The 21,365-nt window shown below is 44.6% G+C and overlaps 1 protein-coding gene across 2 annotated transcripts in view; it reads right to left on the bottom strand.

Moving 5' to 3' along the window:
• Window positions 1–21,365, bottom strand: part of kcnh1a (potassium voltage-gated channel, subfamily H (eag-related), member 1a) — a 520,535-nt gene that overhangs the window by 253,953 nt on the left and 245,217 nt on the right. For both annotated transcript variants that reach the window (XM_072509739.1, XM_072509749.1), the window contains one exon: window positions 15,501–15,753. In XM_072509739.1, coding sequence (XP_072365840.1) covers window positions 15,501–15,753 — 253 coding nt within the window. The remainder of the gene's footprint in view (window positions 1–15,500; window positions 15,754–21,365) is intronic.

The raw sequence follows: 21,365 nt of genomic DNA, 5'->3' as shown, positions 1-21,365 counted from the left end.
TCTGTATCATATTTATGATGCTCACTAATAATTAATCATGTACTCCTTTATTCAGAATTCCTATTACACCATGAGCAGGATTTTCCCAGCCTCAGATGAAAGGCTGAGAGTGGGGGTTGCAGGAACATAAGAGGAGAGCTGCTTTGGGAAGGCTCCTGATGCATTCCTGCTACTGAGGGTGTTCCACAGGGGTAGGAAGGCATGTGTATCGGTTGCCCACTCAACAGAAGTGGGCTACAGATTCAAGTAATTCAGGCTCCAATTAGAGGTAACTGTTTTGTGCTCATTGGCATTTTGTCAGTGACAGAGCGGCCTCTCCATCTCATTTGGCGCCTGCCTGTTTCACAGACACATTCTCCTAGTAGAAGTCTAGTGGAACCATCAGAGTCAAAAACTCCATCCCCCAAAGAGAGTTCTGTGGGGAGGAAGAGCGTTCCTTGAGCCCCAGTGGGCCACCAGAGTGACCTCCCCCCAATCAGTGGAGTCTGCCTGTTTGGACCTTCTTAATGTTTATTTTTAACAACTCTCTCAGGGCTCCTCCACGTTCAGGCACCTTCTCGATTATCGACCTGTCTCAGCAATACCTGCCCCACCTAGTGGGACTGCCGAACCTTCTAAACTGCTAACCTTCTGTTTAGGCTGGCAGCATCGGGAGACCGCCTGTCATCCTTCAATGTGTAAGAGTCCCTCCTGTTGTTCCCATTTCTTTTATTTAATTTTATTGTTTTAGTCCATGGATCATAATTGGAATGTGCCTTTAAGTAGAGAGAAGAAAGCAGCAGACTCAAAGTTTAAAACAGCCTGAATGCCAGGAAACTGTGTTCTCAGACTTTGCGTGTTGGGAGAAGGAGAAGGCCAGATTCGTTGGCACCAAGCAAATGGGAGGAACCGGTTTTGGAGGGAATCAGTTTGATTGGTTAACTGGCATCCAATGGGTTGGCCAGGAACAGTGTTCTGCCTGACAACACAGTCAGTGATTGGGTCCTGCAGGATGATGTTTTTGAGAGAACCTTCCAGAAGTGATTAGACCTCAGAAGTGAAGGGAGCTGTTTTGTCTCTCTGCTACCTGCTGTCTGTAGGTGGAAGCGGAAGATCTTTTAAGTATATCAAAACCAGCAGCTCGTTGCACTTCAGGGGCTGATGTAAAAGAACGGAGCTATTGTTTTGAAAGCAGTGAGTGTCCAGCATTTATTTTGCTGTGAACCAGAAATGATGCTGAGTCTGCAGGGAAGGTAGACAATCTTGTCTGAGAAGATCATACATATCAAGCCTGGAAGAAAGGAAATGCCAAACCGGAAGCCTGAACTTGAAATGAAATGAAAATCGCTTATTGTCACGAGTAGGCTTCAATGAAGTTACTGTGAAAAGCCCCTTCAGAACTTCAGAAAGACATTGACTGGAAGTCATCCCTGTGAATCAAAGATTCCTATCCTTTTATTTTATTAATATTTTCTTTCCCTTTCCACCCCCTTTCCCATTCTATGTTCTGTGTGTGTAAAGAGTGGGCCGAGTTATAAAGGGGTGGGGGACGTGGTTGGGAAATGGTTAGTAGATAGTCAGTTACATTTTCTGCCTATTTAATTCAAGATACTGTTCATTATAAAAGGTTACACATGCTTTAAAGTTACAAACCTGGGGCGGGATTTTCCGACCCCCTGCCGGGTCGGAGAATCGCAGGGGGCTGGCGTGCATCCCGCCCCCGCCGGTTGCCGAATTCTCCGGCACCGGATATTCGGCGGAGGTGGGAATGGCGCCACGCCGGTTGGCGCCCCCCGGCGATTCTCCGGCCCGCGATGGGCCGAAGTCCCGCTGCTGGAATGCCTGTCCCGCCGGCGAGAATCAAACCACCTATCTTACCGGCGGGACAAGGCAGTGCGGGCGGGCTCCGGGGTCCTGGGGGAGGGCGCGGGGCGATCTGGCCCCGGGGGGTGCCCCCACGGTGGCCTGGCCCACGATCGGGGCCCACTGATCCGCGGGCGGGCCTGTGCCGTGGGGGCACTCTTTTCCTTCCGCCTTCGCCATGGTCTCCACTATGGCGGAGGTGGAAGAGACCCCCTCCCCTGCACATGCGCGGGGATGCCGTGAGCGGCCGCTGACGCTCCCGCGCATGCGCCGCACGGCAAAGTAATTTCCGCGCCAGCTGGCGGGGCACCAAAGGCCTTTCCCGCCAGCTGGCGGGGCGGAAATCTGTCCGCCGCGGGCCTAGCCCCTCAAGGTGAGGGCTCGGCCCCTCAAGATGCGGAGAATTCTGCACCTTTAGGGCGGCGCGATGCCGGACTGATTCGCGCCGTTTTTGCCGCCTGTCGCGCCGATTGCGGAGAATTCCGACCCTGGTGACTCAACATAAAACCTTGGATATTTAAATAAATCTAGTTTCACTGGTGTTGCGTCAAGTGGGGTTGGAATTGACTGCGCACTAACCCAGGCTGTCGTAACAATTGGATGGTGAACTTGGAGGCAGACAATTAGGAGGTGGTCTCCGGAAAAAGAGCTCCCTTGGTCTGGCTTCCAGTACGTGAAAGCACAGAACTCCCATTTGGCCCTGACGTCAGGATCCCGAAATCTATGCTTAAATTCAGCCCCATAGTCCAAATGTCACACACAATATTGATATATGTCAACAGATCTGATAATCGCTTTTGGTACATCTGATGTAATTTACCCCATAGCATCCTGAGCTCTTTGCTAATTTGCCCATTCATATTAGATAAGGATTAACATTAAAACACAGCAATATGCAAACTTGTTCAATGTATTATTCATATTTGCAAAGGGCAGTGTTTCATTTCAGATCATCAATGCAAAGCAGAAAATAGTGGGAGGGCAGAGCCTTAATTTTGCAATCCACAAAGCTGTTACTAAATGGCACTGCACATGGGATATCAGACAGAAGCCATTCCAGTGCCCTACAGGGGCAGTGATAATCAGATGGTAGTACTGTCCTCAGGACTTGCATGTTTTTGAGTAGGCAGAGTAGTAGGGCTACTAGCCTGGGAGCAAGCCTTCACTTCTCATTCAACAGCAAAAGTGACTTCAAGATACAATTGGAGAGAAAATGCCTGTTACTGATAAATGCCTTCATTAAAAATAAACAATTACAGTAATTACATCTGTGAATTCTTATAAAAAATTCAACCCATTGAGATCAGTGGAATGAAACTTGGACATGGGCTATAATGGGAAAGTGATTGGCTCTGCCAGATTACTGCACATGCAAGGAAGACAATTAGTGCAAGTCTCTCGCATTGGTAATTATAGTTTGATCGTACCTTTGGCTTACAAAAAATGATTCAACCATGCAGGAAATATTGCAGGATGACAAAACTCCCAAATAGGGAACAGGATTCAGTACCAGGTTCCTTGCTTCTGGTGGTATACATCATTGATTTAGACTTAAATGTAGGGGGCAGGTTTAAGATATTTGCAGATCGATACAAAAATTGGCGAGGAGAAAAGCATTAGATGCGGAAAGATATTAATGTACTCGACTTGTGGCTGAAAAGAGAGACAATGGACTTCAATCCAGAGAAGTGTGGGATAATGCAGTGGGGGAGAGCGAACAAGGCAAAGGGATATGCAATAAATGGTTGGAAAAGTATAGAGGAGCAGAGTGATCTTGGAGTTAACATCCACATACCTTGAAGATTATAGGACAAATTGGTAAGATGAAACCCACGCACACACGGGGAGAAAGTGCAAACACCACACAGTCACCCAAGACCGGAATTGAACCCAGGTCCTGGGCCCTGTGAGGTAGCAGTGGTAACCACTGTGCCACCATGCCACCCATATGCGTATCCCATACTTTCCTTCATTAGTTGAAGCATAGAATAAGAGTTACGCTGGAACTACATAAAACACGTACCACGTACAATTCTGGTCACTGCATTACAGAAAGGATGCAGTTAAGTAACAGAGGAGTTTTAAGAGGATGTTGCCAAGACTGGACAATTTTATTCATGAGAAAAGATCACTGGACTGGGATTGTTTTCTTTGTAACAGAGGAAACTGAAGGGAGATTTAACTGAGGTTTATAAAATTATGTCCGGCCTAGATAGAGTGGATAGGAAGGGCCCATATCAGTTAGCAGAGACATCAATGAAGTTAAAGAAGTTGATGAAGAATTCAAAGAAATTAGGGATTTCCACCCCCCCCCCCTCCCACAGAACGGTAGGGATCTAGAAACATTGTCTCAAAAGATGGTCGAGGCAGAAAGCTAGTACTTGGATAGGCACTTGAAGTGCCAGAGCCAACAGGCCACAGACCAAGAGCTGGAAAGTGGGATTAATGCTTTTTCTCGGCTGACACAAACACGGTGGGGCAAACAGCCATCTTTGTGCCACAGGTTTCACAGAATCATGAAACGATTACAGCATAGAAGGGGGCCATTTGGCCCATCATGTCTGTGCCTGATCTCTGCGTCTCATCTAGGTCCACTCTCCCGCATTTTCCTTGTGACCCTACAAATTTTTTTTCTCCTCAGCTAATTATCCAATTCTCCACAGAAGGCTTCTGTTCAACCTGACTCCACTACACTCTCAGGCAGTGCATTCCAGATCAAAACCACTTACTGCGTAAAAAATGTTTTTTCTTTATGTTGCCATTGCTTCTTTTACCCATCACCTTACATTCGTGTCTTCTAGTTCTCAATCCTTACTCCAGTCATAACTGTTTCTTGCTAGCTACCCTGTCCAGACCCCTCATGATTTTGAACTGCGATCAAACCTCATCTTAATCTTCTCGTCTCCAAAGAGAACAGCCCGAGTATCTCCAGTCTATCCAAGTTCCTCATCCCTGGAACTATTTTTATGAATCTTTTCTGCACCATCTCTAATGGCTTTGCATCTTTTTTAAGGTGTAGTGCCCAGATTTGAACACCGTTTAAAATCCACTGCCAACAGATTTGAAGACAAGGCGGACTCATTAAATCCACTGGGCGGCTTCCCGCTGCCAACCTACCTGCTCCCGCCATCACCACAATTATACCAGTGGCAGGGTAGCATTGTGTAGCCTGCCTGCCACCCGGTCAATTAAGGGCCTTAAGTGGGAAATTAATGCCCACACAAGAGCCTCATCCTTCTCTGACTGGTGGGAGAGGCCACACTAAGTGAGCTGCCCAGCATGTTTTCCTACCCAGGCTGTGGTAGGCAAGGGGGGCTATCGCTCTTTAACGGGCCCCCTGAGGCCATCAGAGGGTTCTCCCCAAAGTTCTACCTCCCCCCCCCCTCCCCCCGTCACAAGGTTGCGCTCCCCCTAAGGCCTCTCAAAGCCAACCTCCATCACACTTGCCTCCTTCACTGGGGCTTGCCAGATTGATACCCAGCAAGATCGGCAAACACTGACCCAAATCCCGATCGAAAGACACATGCCTCTGTTTCAATGTGCTGGAGAATTATCGGTCTCTGATTGGCTGGTAGCTCTCTGAGGCGGGACATATATTTGGTGAGGAGTGGAAGTCCCGTTTCAACGCTATTATCAGCCAATTAACCATTAAATAACTGTGGGGCATCTGGTTTTCCACTCAATTGACTCTGCCCTTGACCTTTTAACTGGGAGGGATTGGCGAACCAAGCGCCTTGTATAATTCAGCCTCATACTTCAGTTGAGGCCGAATTGTATCAAAGTTCTGCAATCCTGCCACATACAGTCATGAATGGTGGTGGGGATCCCAACAACTAACTGGAGGAGGAGGCTCCTAAATCATCCACAATGATGGTGGAGTTCAGCACTTCAGGACAAAAGACAAGGCTAAAGCATTAACAATGATCTTCAGTCAGACAAGCTAAGTGGATGATCTATCTCCACTTCCTTCTGAGGTCCCCAGCATCTCACTGCCAGTCTTCAGCCAAATCAATTCATTCCATGTGCTATAAAGGAAAGGCTGAAAGCACTGGATATAGCAAATACTATGGACCTGACAATATCTTATCTGTAGTACTGAATACGTGTGCTACAGAACTAGCCAAAAGATTTGTCAAGGTACATCCTGCTCTCAAAAACCAAGGTAAATCTAATTTAGCTAATTAGCACCCATCAATCTAACCTCAATCTTCAGCAAAATGATTGAACGAGTTATCAACAGTACCCAGCAGTTACCTTGCCAACAGCCTGCTCACTGATGCTCAGTTTGGGCTGTGCTAAGGGTCAGTTAGTTCCAGATCACATTCCAGCCTAGATCTAAGCACGGACAAAAGAACTGAATTCCAGAGGTAACTGAGAGTGATTAATGTTGACATGAAGTCAGCATTTGACCGAGTATGGAATCAAGGGGCCCTAGGAAAATTAAAGTGAACCAGAATCAGAGGAAACTATCCACTGGGTGGATTCATACCCAGCACAAAAGAAGGTAGTTGTTGTTTTTAGACGTCAATTATCTCAGCCCCAGGACATTGTTGCAGGAGTTCTTCAGGGTAGCATCCTAGGCTCAATCATCTTCAGCTGCTTCATCAATAACCTTCCCTAAATCATAAGGTCAGAAGTGAGAATACATCAGAAACTGAAGCCATTCATGCCCACCTGCAGGAAGACCAAGAAATGATTCAGGTTTTGGCAGATGAGTGGCGAGTGACATTCATGCCTCTAAAATGTCAGGCAATGAATATCCACAAGAGAGAATTTAACCATCTCACCTTAACATTCAACCACACTGAATTCCCCTCGACCAACATTCTGGGAGTTACAATTGACTAAAAACTGAACTAAACCAATCATGTAATTACTTTGGATACAAGAGCAGGTCATAGGTTGGGAATTTTGCAGTGAGTAACACACCTTCTGAGTGCCCAAAGTATGTCCACCGTCTACAAGGCACAAGTCAGGAGTGTGAGGGAATATTCTCCATCTGCCTGGATGAGTACAGCTTCAACAGCACTCAAGAAGCTCAACAACATCCAGGACAAAGCAGCCCATTTTACTGATACCCTACACACCTTAAACATCCACGACTCCACCACCAATGGACAGTGGCAGCAGGGTGTACCATCACAAGCTGCACTAAAGCAACCCACCAATCCTCCTTTGACAGCACTTTTCAAACCACGACCTCTACCAACCAGAAGGACAAGAGCAGTATAACACTTAGGATCACCACCACCTGTGGTTCCCCTCCAAGCATTACACCGTCCTGACTTGGAACTATATTGCAAATCCTTCACTGGGTCTAATCCTCCTGAACAGCACCGTGGCTGTACCTACACGACATAACTCCAATGGTTCCAGAAGGCATTTCTTACCACCACCTTCTCAAGGACAAGTAAATAAATGCTGGCCTGGGCATCAATGCTCACATCACAAGCTGAACTGAATAACAAAAACAGGCCCAACAGATCACTCATTGCTGGTTGTTGCTGTCCCACTCAACTTATTTGCTCTCATCCCAATGCTGATCATTTCCCACTTGCACAATCCCTATCCATCCAGTTTTTGTAGCCCTAACCATCTCCTTTTCACCATGAGTATGAAGTCTCTCTACACCTCCATATCCCATCACGGCGGTCTGTGAGCCCACTGCTTCATCTATGAGCAGACCAAACAATTCCCATCATCCTTCGCTGCTGTGCTGAACAACTTTGCTCTCTTAGGACCTTAAGTTTCCCTAATGACGCTAATCTCGTGCAAATCTTATTTCTGCCATTTCCTGTTCTTCAGCACTTCATGAGTAATATTTAATTTGCTGTGAGGCTATGTATTTACATTCCCCCTTCCCCTTGCTTTATTCCTTTACAAAAGCCAATCATCTGTGATATCCTGAAGTTCCAGTGAAGAGTTCATAATATTTTGTTTGTTCTCTTTATAGATGCTGCCTGATCTGCTGAGTTTTTCTAGTGTTTTATATTTTTGTTCCAGATTGCCAGAAGCTACAGTATTTTTAAAAGATAAATGATAAGACGAGTCTTATAGGTAGAAGTTATGGTCAAATTTACATTTTTAATTTAACGTATTAATATTGTTTTTCAATACATTTAATTGCAATATCTGTATTAGGGTTTGCATCCAAAATATTGTCAGCAAGATACATTTTTTACAGAAATAAAATGAAGAGAAAAAGGTTTTAAAACTAAATTATGCTGTTCTGCATTAAGTATCACTGAGAGCTAAAATTGATCATGGACGCTACTTGAAGTAGATTTGCACAGATTTGAATATTTTGGAGAGTTTAGATATCCATGTTGACATACCCAGCACAGGATTTTGCGGTTAAAGCATTGACTAAGCCAATTACACCAGTTCATGATCATGCCAATCTTAGAAACATAAGAACAGGAGTAAGCCATTAGACCCTCAATACTCCTCCATCATTTTACGAGATCATGGCTGATTTGCAACTTAATTCCATTAATCCATCTTTTCTCCATATTCATCAGGACGTTTTGTTAACAAATATCCATCAACCTCAGATTTAAATTTAACTACTGATCTGGATCAGTTGCCATCTGCAGAAGAAAGTCCTGAACTTCCATTACCCTTTGTGTGCAGCGGCTTTTCTCATTTCACTCCTGAAAGATCTGGCTCTAATCTTTAGACTGTACCCTCTAGTTCTAGACTCCCCAGATGACAAAAATAATTTCTATCTGCCCCATATGGAATCTCAGCCCTAACTTGTGTTGCATAGTGTCGAGAAATAAAAAAACAACCCTCTTTGGACCAAGATCTGCAAATTACAGGCTATAATAATGATGTTAGCCTTGATTCAGTTGGTACCACACTTGTCTGTGTCATGATTCTTGAATTACAATCTTTAGAGAAAAAAAGATTGATTTTTGATTTAGTTGAAGTTCATAAATTGATACATGGCCTTACTGCCTCGAAGCTTGAAACGTTCTTTACTCGCAATTACAGTATTTTGTGCGGTCATCAGTATAGACTACAGAAATTTGGTTCACGTCTTGATATTTGTAATTTTTTTCACATAGAATTGTTGATACCTGGAATGCTTTGCCTAATTTTGTTGTGAATGCTGGAAATATAGTGATGTGATTTCTACGTATGTATTTATTGATGTTACTGTTGATGTTCTTCTTTTAATACTGTGCCTATATGCTTTGCATTGTTTGGCAATAAAGATAAATAAAAATAATAAATGAATGTTGTAGGTTCAAGTCCCACTCCAGAGACTTGGACAGGTGTAGTGCAGGGCGACACGGTGGCACAGTGGGCAGCACTGCTGGCTCACAGCTCCAGGGAGCCGGGTTCAATTCCGGCCTCAGGTGACTGGCTCACAGCTCCAGGGACCCGGGTTCAATTCCGGTCTCGGGTGACTGTCTGAGTTGAATTTGCACTTTCTCCCCGTGTCTGCATGGGTTTCCTCAGGGTGCTCCGGTTTCCTCCCACAGTCCAAAAATGTACAGCTTAGGTGCATTGGCCATACTAAATTGCCCCTTAGTATCCAAAAGGATAGGTGGGATTACTGGGTTACAGGGACAGGGTTGGGACGTGGGTCTAGGAAGTGTGCTCTTTCTAAGAGTCGGTGCAGACTCGATAGGGTGAAAGGCCTCCTTCTGCACTATAGAGATTCTACGATTTTATGAAAACAATCCAGTGCAGTACCGAGGGGTTATAACATTGCACAGAAACGATGAAGTATATTTGTGGATAAACACAATGCACAAGGTTAAAGAGAAAGTAACTGTATTGATACCTGTATGATTTTAAAGTATTCAGGAAAATTTGCTGTACCTGCATTATATATCGGTCTTGAAACCAGCATCTACTTTTCCTCTTCCCATCCACCTTTTCATTCAAAGTTTTCAGACCTTCCCTGTGTACCCTTGAGTGCATCTGATACTACCCCTGGAACATCAGTCACCTGTGACATTTGTTTATTTGTGTAGATGCTGCTGTCATTAACATATTCATATAGGAGGATACCATGACTTGTTCTAATGCAAGAGAAATTACTTCCTTCATGCAAATAATGCTCTTGCATCCATGTTCAAAATGTTCCACAAGACTTGTTACATCATGCATTAATTTTGTACAGTGAATTTGCTATATTTAAAGCCACATAAAAGTATAGAGAAAAACAGTTGTAATAATGCATGATGCGACTAAACAACAGTGTGATATACATAGTCATTTAATTTCCAAAATTCCATCACATGTTAAAAATGTGACCTGAATCATATCAATTTTGCTACAGCAGCGCTTTGGTCTAATCCTGGATCTCACTGACAACACAAAGACACCACGTTCAGAATATGCAGTTAGACTTAATTGGACCTACCCAAACTGTCCACAATAAGTGACTCAATTGGTGGTTAAAATAAAATATTTTATCACCCAAAGAAGCCACAGTTCTTCAACTCCCAATCTCCGCAAGATGGCAAAAACATTATCACTGTCCTTAACATTTGTTTACCATCTGTAACAAAACAGTATTAAAATCATGGAATCATTAGCTCTAAGACCTGTACTGAAACATGCTTTCTTTATGAATCTTTCCTCTTGCCTCATATTGAACATAGAACCCCTCCAACAATAGCCAATCATTCAATAACAATAACCATTGTGTATCCTATTTCCACCAAATACTGCATACCCCTTTGGTTATCGAACAGTGTTTCTTTCTACTATCCACATGGGTCCATCAATATGTAACAACAATAATAATTCCAACACGTAATTTCCACCTGATGACTCTGGCAGAACCTTCATATTTCATTAGTTTAATTACATCTCAAAAATCAGTAATGGTTATAGTTCTATCCAACACAAATTTAGGGCGGGATTGCGAGTGTTTTACATTGACAAAAGCATTGCTGATCCCGGAGCCATTTAGGTCCCATTAATGGGCTAGAATCAGCGGCAATTAGAACACGCGCAATTCCAATGCATGCCAACCCTCTTCCCAGCCAAGATAATGGCACTGGTTGCGCTGGAGCTCGCCCATCCCATTGATGGGTCGGCTGGGGCAAGAGGGTACATGGGGGGTTGGCCTGGGGGGGGGGGGGGCACCCAAACGACTTGTGGTGCTAAGTTCCCAGTGGATAGTTAGCGGCATGCGCAGCTGGATGGCTGCCTTGCAGGCTGTGGCAATGATGGCCACTGCCTGTCGTCACCCCCCCCCCCCATCCCCCGACCACACAGCCCACTTCCTGACCGCCCCCTCTAACATCCCCAGCCCTGCCATATGCCCCCAGCCAGCAGCACAACTGTCAGCACACTATAGCGATGTTGGGCATGATTCGTACCCCCTCTCTCTCCCTCAGCAACCATGGCGCCTGTTTCATGATTTTAAATACCACAAGTGAACCTCGCCGTCGGTAATTCCACCTGACGGAGACGGAGCATTGCTGGAGGCCTGGAAATTGCCAGGTCGGCCCCATTAATGATATGCCAAAGGCATTTACTGTACAATTTGCATGGCCACAGCGGCGTACGGCATAGATGCATCCATGTCGCTGTCGAGGGACTGGAACATGGCATTCTGTTCAGCGCCTGGCACCAGCCTCGATCTTTGGCTGACACGCGATTCTCCGCCCAATTGTGTTCCGCGGTTCCGACAGAGAATTCCACCCCCCCCCACCCAGTGTCTTTTCATTGAATGTACATTGTGTATATAATACACATTTGCAGCCTGAATTCTTTCTAAATTTGTGCTTTGCTGATCACCCTTTAACCTACAAGAACTACAATAGTATTTTTGCACCTACAAAGAAGGAAAAAAGCTTTAAGGTTTTAAAATAAAAATTGCACGTTTTGAAAGCTGGAAGAAACATTTGGCATGCAGTAGAATTAATTGTCTCCTTCACACTGGCAACTCAAATGCTCTAATCGTATTGTTTATTTGGATTGTAATACATTTCTGTAAGTCCAAATTAGCTGCCGAAGAACTAATCAAATCAGCATTCATCCAGTCCTGTATCTATTTACTCATTGGACTAAAAACTGATGCTTGATTTATTATATACTAAGAAATAAAAGCATTATTGATTAACATTTGCCATTCAAATCACATCATTGAACACTGTTTACATCTGGGTATATTTACTTTTCACCAAAATTATTACATAAGCTTTGCTTTATGATCAACCCTCCTTCCATATTTTGAATTGATTGGTTAGTTGCAAATGACAGATTAAGTGTATAGGACTTAAAATATCCTGGTCTGGCCTCATTAGTTATCAGCACCTTGACTGTAATCAATAAATAATGGCAGCAAATCCCAGAGGGATGCTCGGTAATTATTGCAGCAGCTAGGTCGATAATATCAATGCGATGCCTGTGCAGAAATTTACACCCTTCCAGTGTGGAAAGCTGCATGAAAAAATTGTACTTGTGCACAAATATAACTTTCCCTGTGTGGCCCTAACTGCACGACCATCAGAACCAACACACAATCTGTACGACAGTAAGCTGGTCACAAAAGTGGTTGTCTAGATAGTAAGGCAATTTTTAATCATCTCTCCAGAAGGATGTCTACAGCCACTGGCAAATTAGTAGGAGAAGAATTTTGTTGAAGGTACTGTTGGGCGGAGAAGTTATGGTATGAAATTTGAGAATATGAAAGTATGAGGTGAGGGGCGGATAATGCAGTTAGTTTCAGACTGCTTGTCATTTAAGGCACATCTTAAAAGGGCCTGGGAAGCTGAAAGCGCAGTCACTAATGATCGAGTGATTACAATTGGAGATAGCAAAGAACTGGCTGAAATATGGGCAAGAATTCTCCGGCCGGCCGCTGGCAGCAGGATTCTCTGGTCCTGCCAACAGCACCCCCCCCCCGCTGCGGGTTTCCCAATGGCGTGAGGAGGCTTCAATTGGAAATCCCATTGACAGCAGCGGGAGCATAGAATTCCTCCACCAGCGAACCGTGTGCTACCTCCCACCACTGATGGTTTGCTCAAACAGCACTCATGGGAAATTTGGCTAGAATCACAGTATTTTGCTGTAACCATTCCATGACTCCATTCTAATCATCTGGGCCTGTACTTCGATTCCTGATAATTAGTGTCAGGAGTCACATGCTCAGTGGATACCCCTTGCTTCAAACTGCTGGTTAGGTATTCAATTCCCAGGATAGTGAAATATAGAGTATTGAAGACTCGAGAAAGATAAAGGCATTGTGACAATTGGCCAGAAACATATCACTGATCTGCACAATGCATAATCTGGTGACATGCAGCAACAGAACGTCAAGTCAATGGAAGGCTTTCCTGTTGCCAGCACAAATAGAAAATTGCTGGAAAATCTGAAACAAATAACCAGAGACTTATCTGAATGCAACTGAGGATTCCTTTAAATACCGGTGCAAATTTCCTTGCAAATATTGCCACCAGGGATTTGATGGTGGATTTTTGAATGAGATAATGCTGAACCCCAAATGCTCCTTGTTGCAAAAGCAGCAGATTCCTCAATCATTCTGGAGTCAATCTCTACTGGAATCTGATCATTGCAGGAATTACTTGAAACCTTTTTTAAAGTATTTGCATAAGATGTCATCAGGAACTGTGGAAAAGTGCCAGCTAATACTTTATGCTCGTAATTTTGTAGCCAACAAAACTGCCACAAATCTTTTCGCTGATTAAGTTCCTGCAATCCTCAAAGCATTCAATTGTTTTACATTTGTTTAGCTATCTACATATCACTGCCCCTTAATATCATTGGGCAGAATCTTTCCAGCATTTGGAAAAGAATTTGGCTCACACTGAAAACTGGCATGTAACTCCAGTTGCGCAAACCAGTTTTCCTGCAAATTCTTGAGCCTCTTTAAAGAAAAAATATGAGTGGGCATGGTTTACGTGGTCATTCTGAGTGGGTGGAGCGAGGCTTCCCCCCTTCAATCCTTGACAGCGTTCCGCTCCCTCCAATACCCCCCACCCCAACAATCACGAATGGCGTTCCGCTCCTTCCCACATCCCCACTCCCGACAATCCTGCATGGCGTTCTAACCCCAACATCCACCGCCGGCATTGAGCCCCCTACCCCCAACAATACTGCAGAAGTATAGCTGCCATTCTCCCCACTCCACACATCAATGCTCTCTCCCCATGGGGCTCCCATAAAGTCCCTCCACCGGCACAGGTTGGCACTGCCGGTCCATCTACTCCCCCAGAGGCTATACTTACCTCTGCGCTCCTCGACTGCCTCACGTCTTGAAAAACCTGTTGGAAACCTTGCTGACATATGAATATTTAGTGAGGAGGGATCATTTGTCGGGGGGCCACTACTAACATTTAAATCCATTCAATTGTATTAAAATGAGGTTCGGTGTGAACCCCATAACATTGCCAGCGAGGGCGAGGAAAATCAGGAAACGCGATCTCTCCGGCGAGAATCACTTTTATCGATTCTTGCAAGATTTTCCGTCCGCGTAGCCGATTCCACGAATGACGAGTGTGGGCTCATGATCGCACCCATTATGTTACATTTTGTGGGCTATTGGATCAGTTTGAATGAGACAGGTAGATCATAAAATTCTGAGCCAGAAAGAAGCATTTGAATTTTGTCATCTATCCTAAATGCCAAGAAATGCTACCATTTCCATTGTTGTTCTCTCTTTCTAGCTTTTTTTTAGCACATCTGCTTTCAGGGAGCTTCCAATCTTTGCACATGTATCGGTCAAACATAACCCAGTATGAGCTTCAAATATTCATACCATTCTGCTTAGCTTCTACCTGCCTGCAAATCTACTGTTCCTCTTGATTAAGTTTAAGACATACATAGCCACTTCACTAAATGAATCACTTAATGATGATTGCTAAGTTTATGGATGTTGATATAATCTTCTAAAATGTAACCATTTGTGTAAAATAAAGGAAGTCCAACTTTTTGTGTTAAGTAGAACTTGCCTCGCAAACTCACATAAAATCCAAGATTTAAACCAGAACTTAAGAGTCTAACTAATACATTGAGGCCCTCTCAGATGTACTTAAAGGAGCCCATGACATTCTTCAAAGCAGGGGAGTCACCCATTTTCCTGGTCAATATCTATTCTCAACTAATATCTAAAACAGGTAACTGATGAGTATTTCATTTCTGTTTCTGGAAGGTGGTAATGCATAAATTGGCTGTGATTTTTCCTAAATTACTAGAGTCTACACTTCAAAAGTACTTAATTGGCTGTAAAGCAAGATACAACATCTTGAGTTTGTGAAAAGCATTGTATGAAAGCAGTTTTTTTTCCTATATATATGGTTCTTACCTTTCAAGCTTCCCTAATTAAGGTCACTCATACTTTCCGTAATTATCTATTGTATATCCTGCATAATATTTTTTAAATGTTTTGAAAATGTCAATGGTGTGCTATGATATCATTAGCAAATATTTCAGTTCAATGCAAATTCAATTGGTACATTATATAGTATGTTGTCATCCTGACAATCAAGCCAACCAACAATTATACTTTTAGGTATTTTTAGATGCTTATAGTTTCCATATTGCATAGCAGCATGAATGCTTGAAAGCGGGTGAGTTACCAGCTGTCTGACCTCTAAGTAGCCCAAATGTCAGTCTATCATCGACAAAAGTAACCGTAATCAATACAGCATGTTTTTAAGTTTTACCTAGGATAGCAACAACTTCGTCATCTTGTATTACTTCCAAGGACCCAGAAACCACAAAGCAAAGGTTGTCCACGCTTTCGCCTGCATGGTAAATTAAATCTCCTGGAGCACTATGTGTGGTTTGAAACTCTATTGCCAGAGCTCGGAGACAGCCATCACTTGCAAGTCTAAATGCTGGGTGTTCTTTGAAGACTTTGCGGTTTAAGTGGACACAAATGTCTGCTCGCATATCCTTAGGACAAATTTCTAGAACCTATAGACAAATACACAAACAGAATCAATTTTTGCTCCATAATTTATTAAAAGCATGCTCTATCATTTTGTAGATGTCAGACACAATACATAAAGCATCTTGTAGACGAGCTAGATGGAACACATTCTTCTGCAATGTACAAGTAATTATATCGGCACAGAACAATCCATGCAGTTTTAGCATTATTCGATCCTGCTTAACCTGTGTATATAAACGGTGTTAGCAAAATCTCATCAACTCTTTCATGCTCTTACCATATATCAGAAAGGATTAGGACATTTGCTTTTACCACATAATGCAAAGAATCATGAAAATTATAAAATCACATAATAATAATGCAATTAGTTAAGGAATGCTATATATATTAAATACAAGGTACTAGAAATTATTGTTGTTTGTTAAGAGTATTAGATCAGGGTGCCATTGTGGAAGGCTGACCCATTCTCCCCCGCTCCTCCCAACCCCCCTTCAGGCCATCCCTTTTTGATGCCCCACCTCACTCCCCGACCTTGGGGAGGCCTCCGGGAACTTCCCCTCTACCTGGTAAGCATCTGCCCCCTCCTCCCAAGGGCTGGGACTGACCCTTGGCAGTGCCAACCAAGCACTCTGGCAGTCCAGAGTGGCACTACTAAAGTGCTAGTGTGGCTGGCATAGCCAGAGTGCCAGGCTAGCAGTGCCAAGGTGCCAGAGGGACAGCCAGGGTGCCACTGTGTCCTGTCCCAGACCACGCGGGGTCTCCAATGGCCTGCGAGACTGCCCTTGGTGCCACATTTGTGTGGAACACTACTAAACGACACCCTGATGAGGTCTCCGAGGCATGGCCATTGAGTCCCGGGCGCTGGGTGAATCCGAAGAACGTATATTTAAATGAGCCGTACATGCTGGATCACACCCAGTGAGGGTGAGATCCAGATCGCGACATCTCCAGGGCAGCACGGTAGCATTGTGGATAGCATAATTGCTTCACAGCTCCAGGGTCCCAGGTTTGATTCCCGGCTTGGGTCACTGTCCGTGCGGAGTCTGCACATCCTCCCCGTGTGCGCGTGGGTTTCCTCCGGGTGCTCCGGTTTCCTCCCACAGTCCAAAGATGTGCAGGTTAGGTGGATTGGCCATGATAAATTGCCCTTAGTGTCCAAAATTGCCCCTAGTGTTGGGTGGGGTTGCTGGGTTATGGGGACAGGGTGGAGGTGTTGACCTTGGGTAGGGTGCTCTTTCCAAGAGCCGGTGCAGACTCGACGGGCCGAATGGCCTCCTTCTGCACTGTAAATTCTATGATAATCTCACATTGAATCTCGAAAGACGTTTCATGCTTCGCAAGTTGGGTGCGGTGAGGCCTCTGATTCTGGATAACTGGGGCTCTTCTGGATAACTGGGGCTCTTTCTGGGGAAGGTGGGACCTCTACAGACAGGATGGTCTACACCTGAACCTGAGGGGCACAAATATCCTGGGGGGGAGATTTGTTAGTGCTCTTTGGGGGGGTTTAAACTAATGCAGCAGGGGCATGGGAACCTGGATTGTAGTTTTAAGGTAAGGGAGAATGAGAGTATAGAGGTCAGGAGCACAGATTTGACGTCGCAGGAGGGGGCCAGTGTTCAGGTAGGTGGTTTGAAGTGTGTCTACTTCAATGCCAGGAGTATACGAAATAAGGTTGGGGAACTGGCAGCATGGGTTGGTACCTGGGACTTCGATGTTCTGGCCATTTCGGAGACATGGATAGAGCAGGGACAGGAATGGATGTTGCAGGTTCCGGGTTTAGGTGTTTTAGTAAGCTCAGAGAAGGAGGCAAAAGAGGGGGAGGTGTGGCGCTACTAGTCAAGAGCAGTATTACGGTGGCGGAGAGGATGCTAGATGGGGACTCATCTTCTGAGGTAGTATGGGCTGAGGTTAGAAACAGGAAAGGAGAGGTCACCCTGTTGGGAGTCTTCTATCGGCCTCCAAATAGTTCTAGGGATGTAGAGGAAAGGATGGCGAGGATGATCCTGGATAAGAGCGAAAGTAACAGGGTAGTTATTATGGGAGACTTTAACTTTCCAAATATTGACTGGAAAAGATATAGTTCGAGTACATTAGATGGGTCGTTTTTTGTACAGTGTGTGCAGGAGGGTTTCCTGACACAATATGTTGACAGGCCAACAAGAGGCGAGGCCACGTTGGATTTGGTTTTGGGTAATGAACCAGGCCAGGTGTTGGATTTGGAGGTAGGAGAGCACTTTGGGAACAGTGACCACAATTCGGTGACGTTTACGTTAATGATGGAAAGGGATAAGTATACATCGCAGGGCAAGAGTTATAGCTGGGGGAAGGGCAATTATGATGCCATTAGACGTGACTTGGGGGGATAAGGTGGAGAAGTAGGCTGCAAGTGTTGGGCACACTGGATAAGTGGAGCTTGTTCAAGGATCAGCTACTGCGTGTTCTTGATAAGTATGTACCGGTCAGGCAAGGAGGAAGGCGTCGAGCGAGGGAACCGTGGTTTACCAAAGAAGTGGAATCTCTTGTTAAGAGGAAGAAGGAGGCCTATGTGAAGATGAGGTGAGAAGTTTCAGTTGGGGCGATGGATAGTTACCAGGTAGCGAGGAAGGATCTAAAGAGAGAGCTAAGACGAGCAAGGAGGGGACATGAGAAGTATTTGGCAGGTAGGATCAAGGAAAACCCAAAAGCTTTCTATAGGTATGTCAGGAATAAGCGAATGACTAGGGATAGAGTAGGACCAGTCAAGGACAGGGATGGGAAGTTGTGTGTGGAGTCTGAAGAGATAGGCGAGATACTAAATGAATATTTTTCATCAGTATTCACTCAGGAAAAAGATAATGTTGTGGAGGAGAATGCTGAGACCCAGGCTAATAGAATAAATGGCATTGAGGTACGTAGGGAAGTGGTGTTGGCAATTCTGGACAGGCTGAAAATAGATAAGTCCCCGGGTCCTGATGGGATTTATCCTAGGATTCTCTGGGAGGCCAGGGAAGAGATTGCTGGACCTTTGGCTTTGATTGTTATGTCATCATTGGCTACAGGAATAGTGCCCGAGGACTGGAGGATAGCAAATGTGGTCCCTTTGTTCAAAAAGGGGAGCAGAGACAACCCCGGCAACTATAGACCGGTGAGCCTTACGTCTGTAGTGGGTAAAGTCTTGGAGGGGATTATAAGAGACAAGATTTATAATCATCTAGATAGGGATAATATGATCAGGGATAGTCAGCATGGCTTTGTGAAGGGTAGCTCATGCCTCACAAACCTTATCGAGTTCTTTGAGAAGGTGACTGAACAGGTAGACGAGGGTAGAGCAGTTGATGTGGTGTATATGGATTTCAGCAAAGCGTTTGATAAGGTTCTCCACGGTAGGCTATTGCAGAAAATACGGAGGCTGGGGATTGAGGGTGATTTAGAGATGTGGATTAGAAATTGGCTAGCTCAGGAAGACAGAGGGTGGTGGTTGATGGGAAATGTTCAGAATGGAGTACAGTCACAAGTGGAGTACCACAAGGATCTGTTCTGGGGCCGTTGCTGTTTGTCATTTTTATCAATGACCTAGAGGAAGGCGCAGAAGGGTGGGTGAGTAAATTTGCAGACGATACTAAAGTCGGTGGTGTTGTCGATAGTGTGGAAGGATGTAGCAGGTTACAGAGCGATATAGATAAGCTGCAGAGCTGGGCTGAGAGGTGGCAAATGGAGTTTAATGTAGAGAAGTGTGAGGTGATTCACTTTGGAAGGAATAACAGGAATGCGGAATATTTGGCTAATGGTAAAGTTCTTGGAAGTGTGGATGTGCAGAGGGATCTAGGTGTCCATGTTCATAGATCCCTGAAAGTTGCCACCCAGGTTGATAGGGTTGTGAAGAAGGCCTATGGAGTGTTGGCCTTTATTGGTAGAGGGATTGAGTTCCGGAGTCAGGAGGTCATGTTGCAGCTGTACAGAACTCTGGTACGGCCGCATTTGGAGTATTGCGTACAGTTCTGGTCACCGCATTATAGGAAGGACGTGGAGGCTTTGGAGCGGGTGCAGAGGAGATTTACCAGGATGTTGCCTGGTATGGAGGGAAAATCTTATGAGGAAGGGCTGATGGACTTGAGGTTGTTTTCGTTGGAGAGAAGAAGGTTAAGAGGAGATTTAATAGAGGCATACAAAATGATCAGGGGGTTAGATAGGGTGGACAGTGAGAGCCTTCTCCCGCGGATGGAAATGGCTGGCACGAGGGGACATAGCTTTAAACTGAGGGGTAATAGATATAGGACAGAGGTCAGAGGTAGGTTCTTTACGCAAAGAGTAGTGAGGCCGTGGAATGCCCTACCTGCTACAGTAGTGAACTCGCCAACATTGAGGGCATTTAAAAGTTTATTGGATAAGCATATGGATGATAATGGCATAGTGTAGGTTAGATGGCTTTTGTTTCGGTGCAACATCGTGGGCCGAAGGGCCTGTACTGCGCTGTATCGTTCTATGTTCTATGAATCGCACCCGTAATATGTAACTAAGTACCGTATTATTCAAGATTAACATACATTTCTTGTTATTGGGATGTAGAGAAAATCAGATTCAACATACAACTTAAGGTGTTTGCTATTTATTTGGGCTCTCCATTGATTGTTTTAGAAATTAGGTTGTCTTAATGATATAAATTCTGACTATATCACAGCATTCTTGAGCAGTGCAATATAAAAGCATGTACTAACTGCAAGACTATGAAAGGAAAAGGAAAAGAAAAATACTGCTGAGGCTCCAATCTGAAATAAAAACATAGTGTGCTGGAAAAAGTCAGCAGGTCTGGCAGCATCTGAAGGGAGAGAAAGAGTCCGTATGAGTCTTCTTCACAGCTGATTAAATACTGAACAAGAGGGGGTGGAAAATGAGGACAAGGGGGATCATATCATGGTTCTGGGGGGAAGGGAAGGGAAGTGAAAGGGTGAGGGAAGAGGTGCAGGAAATGGGTCAAATCCAGTTGACTACGCTGTCAACCATGCGGGGAGAGAAATCTCAGTTTAGTGAAAAGGCATTCATGTCAGAAGTGCCATTTTCAAAGGTGACATCATCAGACAAATGACACTTTCCACCCCATCAGCCTCGACACTCAAAAGGATCATTCTCCACCATTTCTGCCAACTCCAGCATGATGCCACCACAAAACACATCTTCTCCTCACCCGCTAAGTTCAACTTTAGACTGTGACCTTTCTCCTCCATCTTAATCCCCTTTTTTTGATATCTCAAACATTTTTTGTCCCAATGCAAAAACCCTCTTCTCCCCCTTCCCCACCGGGCCATCTGTCACTTGTTCTTAGGCTTTGCTACATCTTTGTTGCAATCTCTCTGAGATCCCACTAATCACTGGCCTTCCACTCTGTCCAGCCGCTCCACCCTCTTTCATACAGTGTATAATCCAACATATTTCGCCCTCTCTTCAGTTTTGAAGGAGTCATACCAACCCAAAATGTTAACTCTGTTTTCTCTCCCTACAGGTTTAAAAACAAAATTAATTTACAGGATGTGGGTGTCGCTGGTTAGGCCAGCATTTATTGCCCATCCCTAATTGCCCTAGGGTGAAGAGGGTGGTGAGTTGCCTTCTTGAATCGTTGCAGTCGCCAAGGTGCAGGTACACCCACAGTGCTGATCGGGAG

Source organism: Scyliorhinus torazame, chromosome 1 (genome assembly GCF_047496885.1).
Source record: "Scyliorhinus torazame isolate Kashiwa2021f chromosome 1, sScyTor2.1, whole genome shotgun sequence".
NCBI classification, from domain to species: Eukaryota; Metazoa; Chordata; class Chondrichthyes; order Carcharhiniformes; family Scyliorhinidae; genus Scyliorhinus; species Scyliorhinus torazame.
This window is presented reverse-complemented; position numbering and strand designations above follow the sequence as displayed.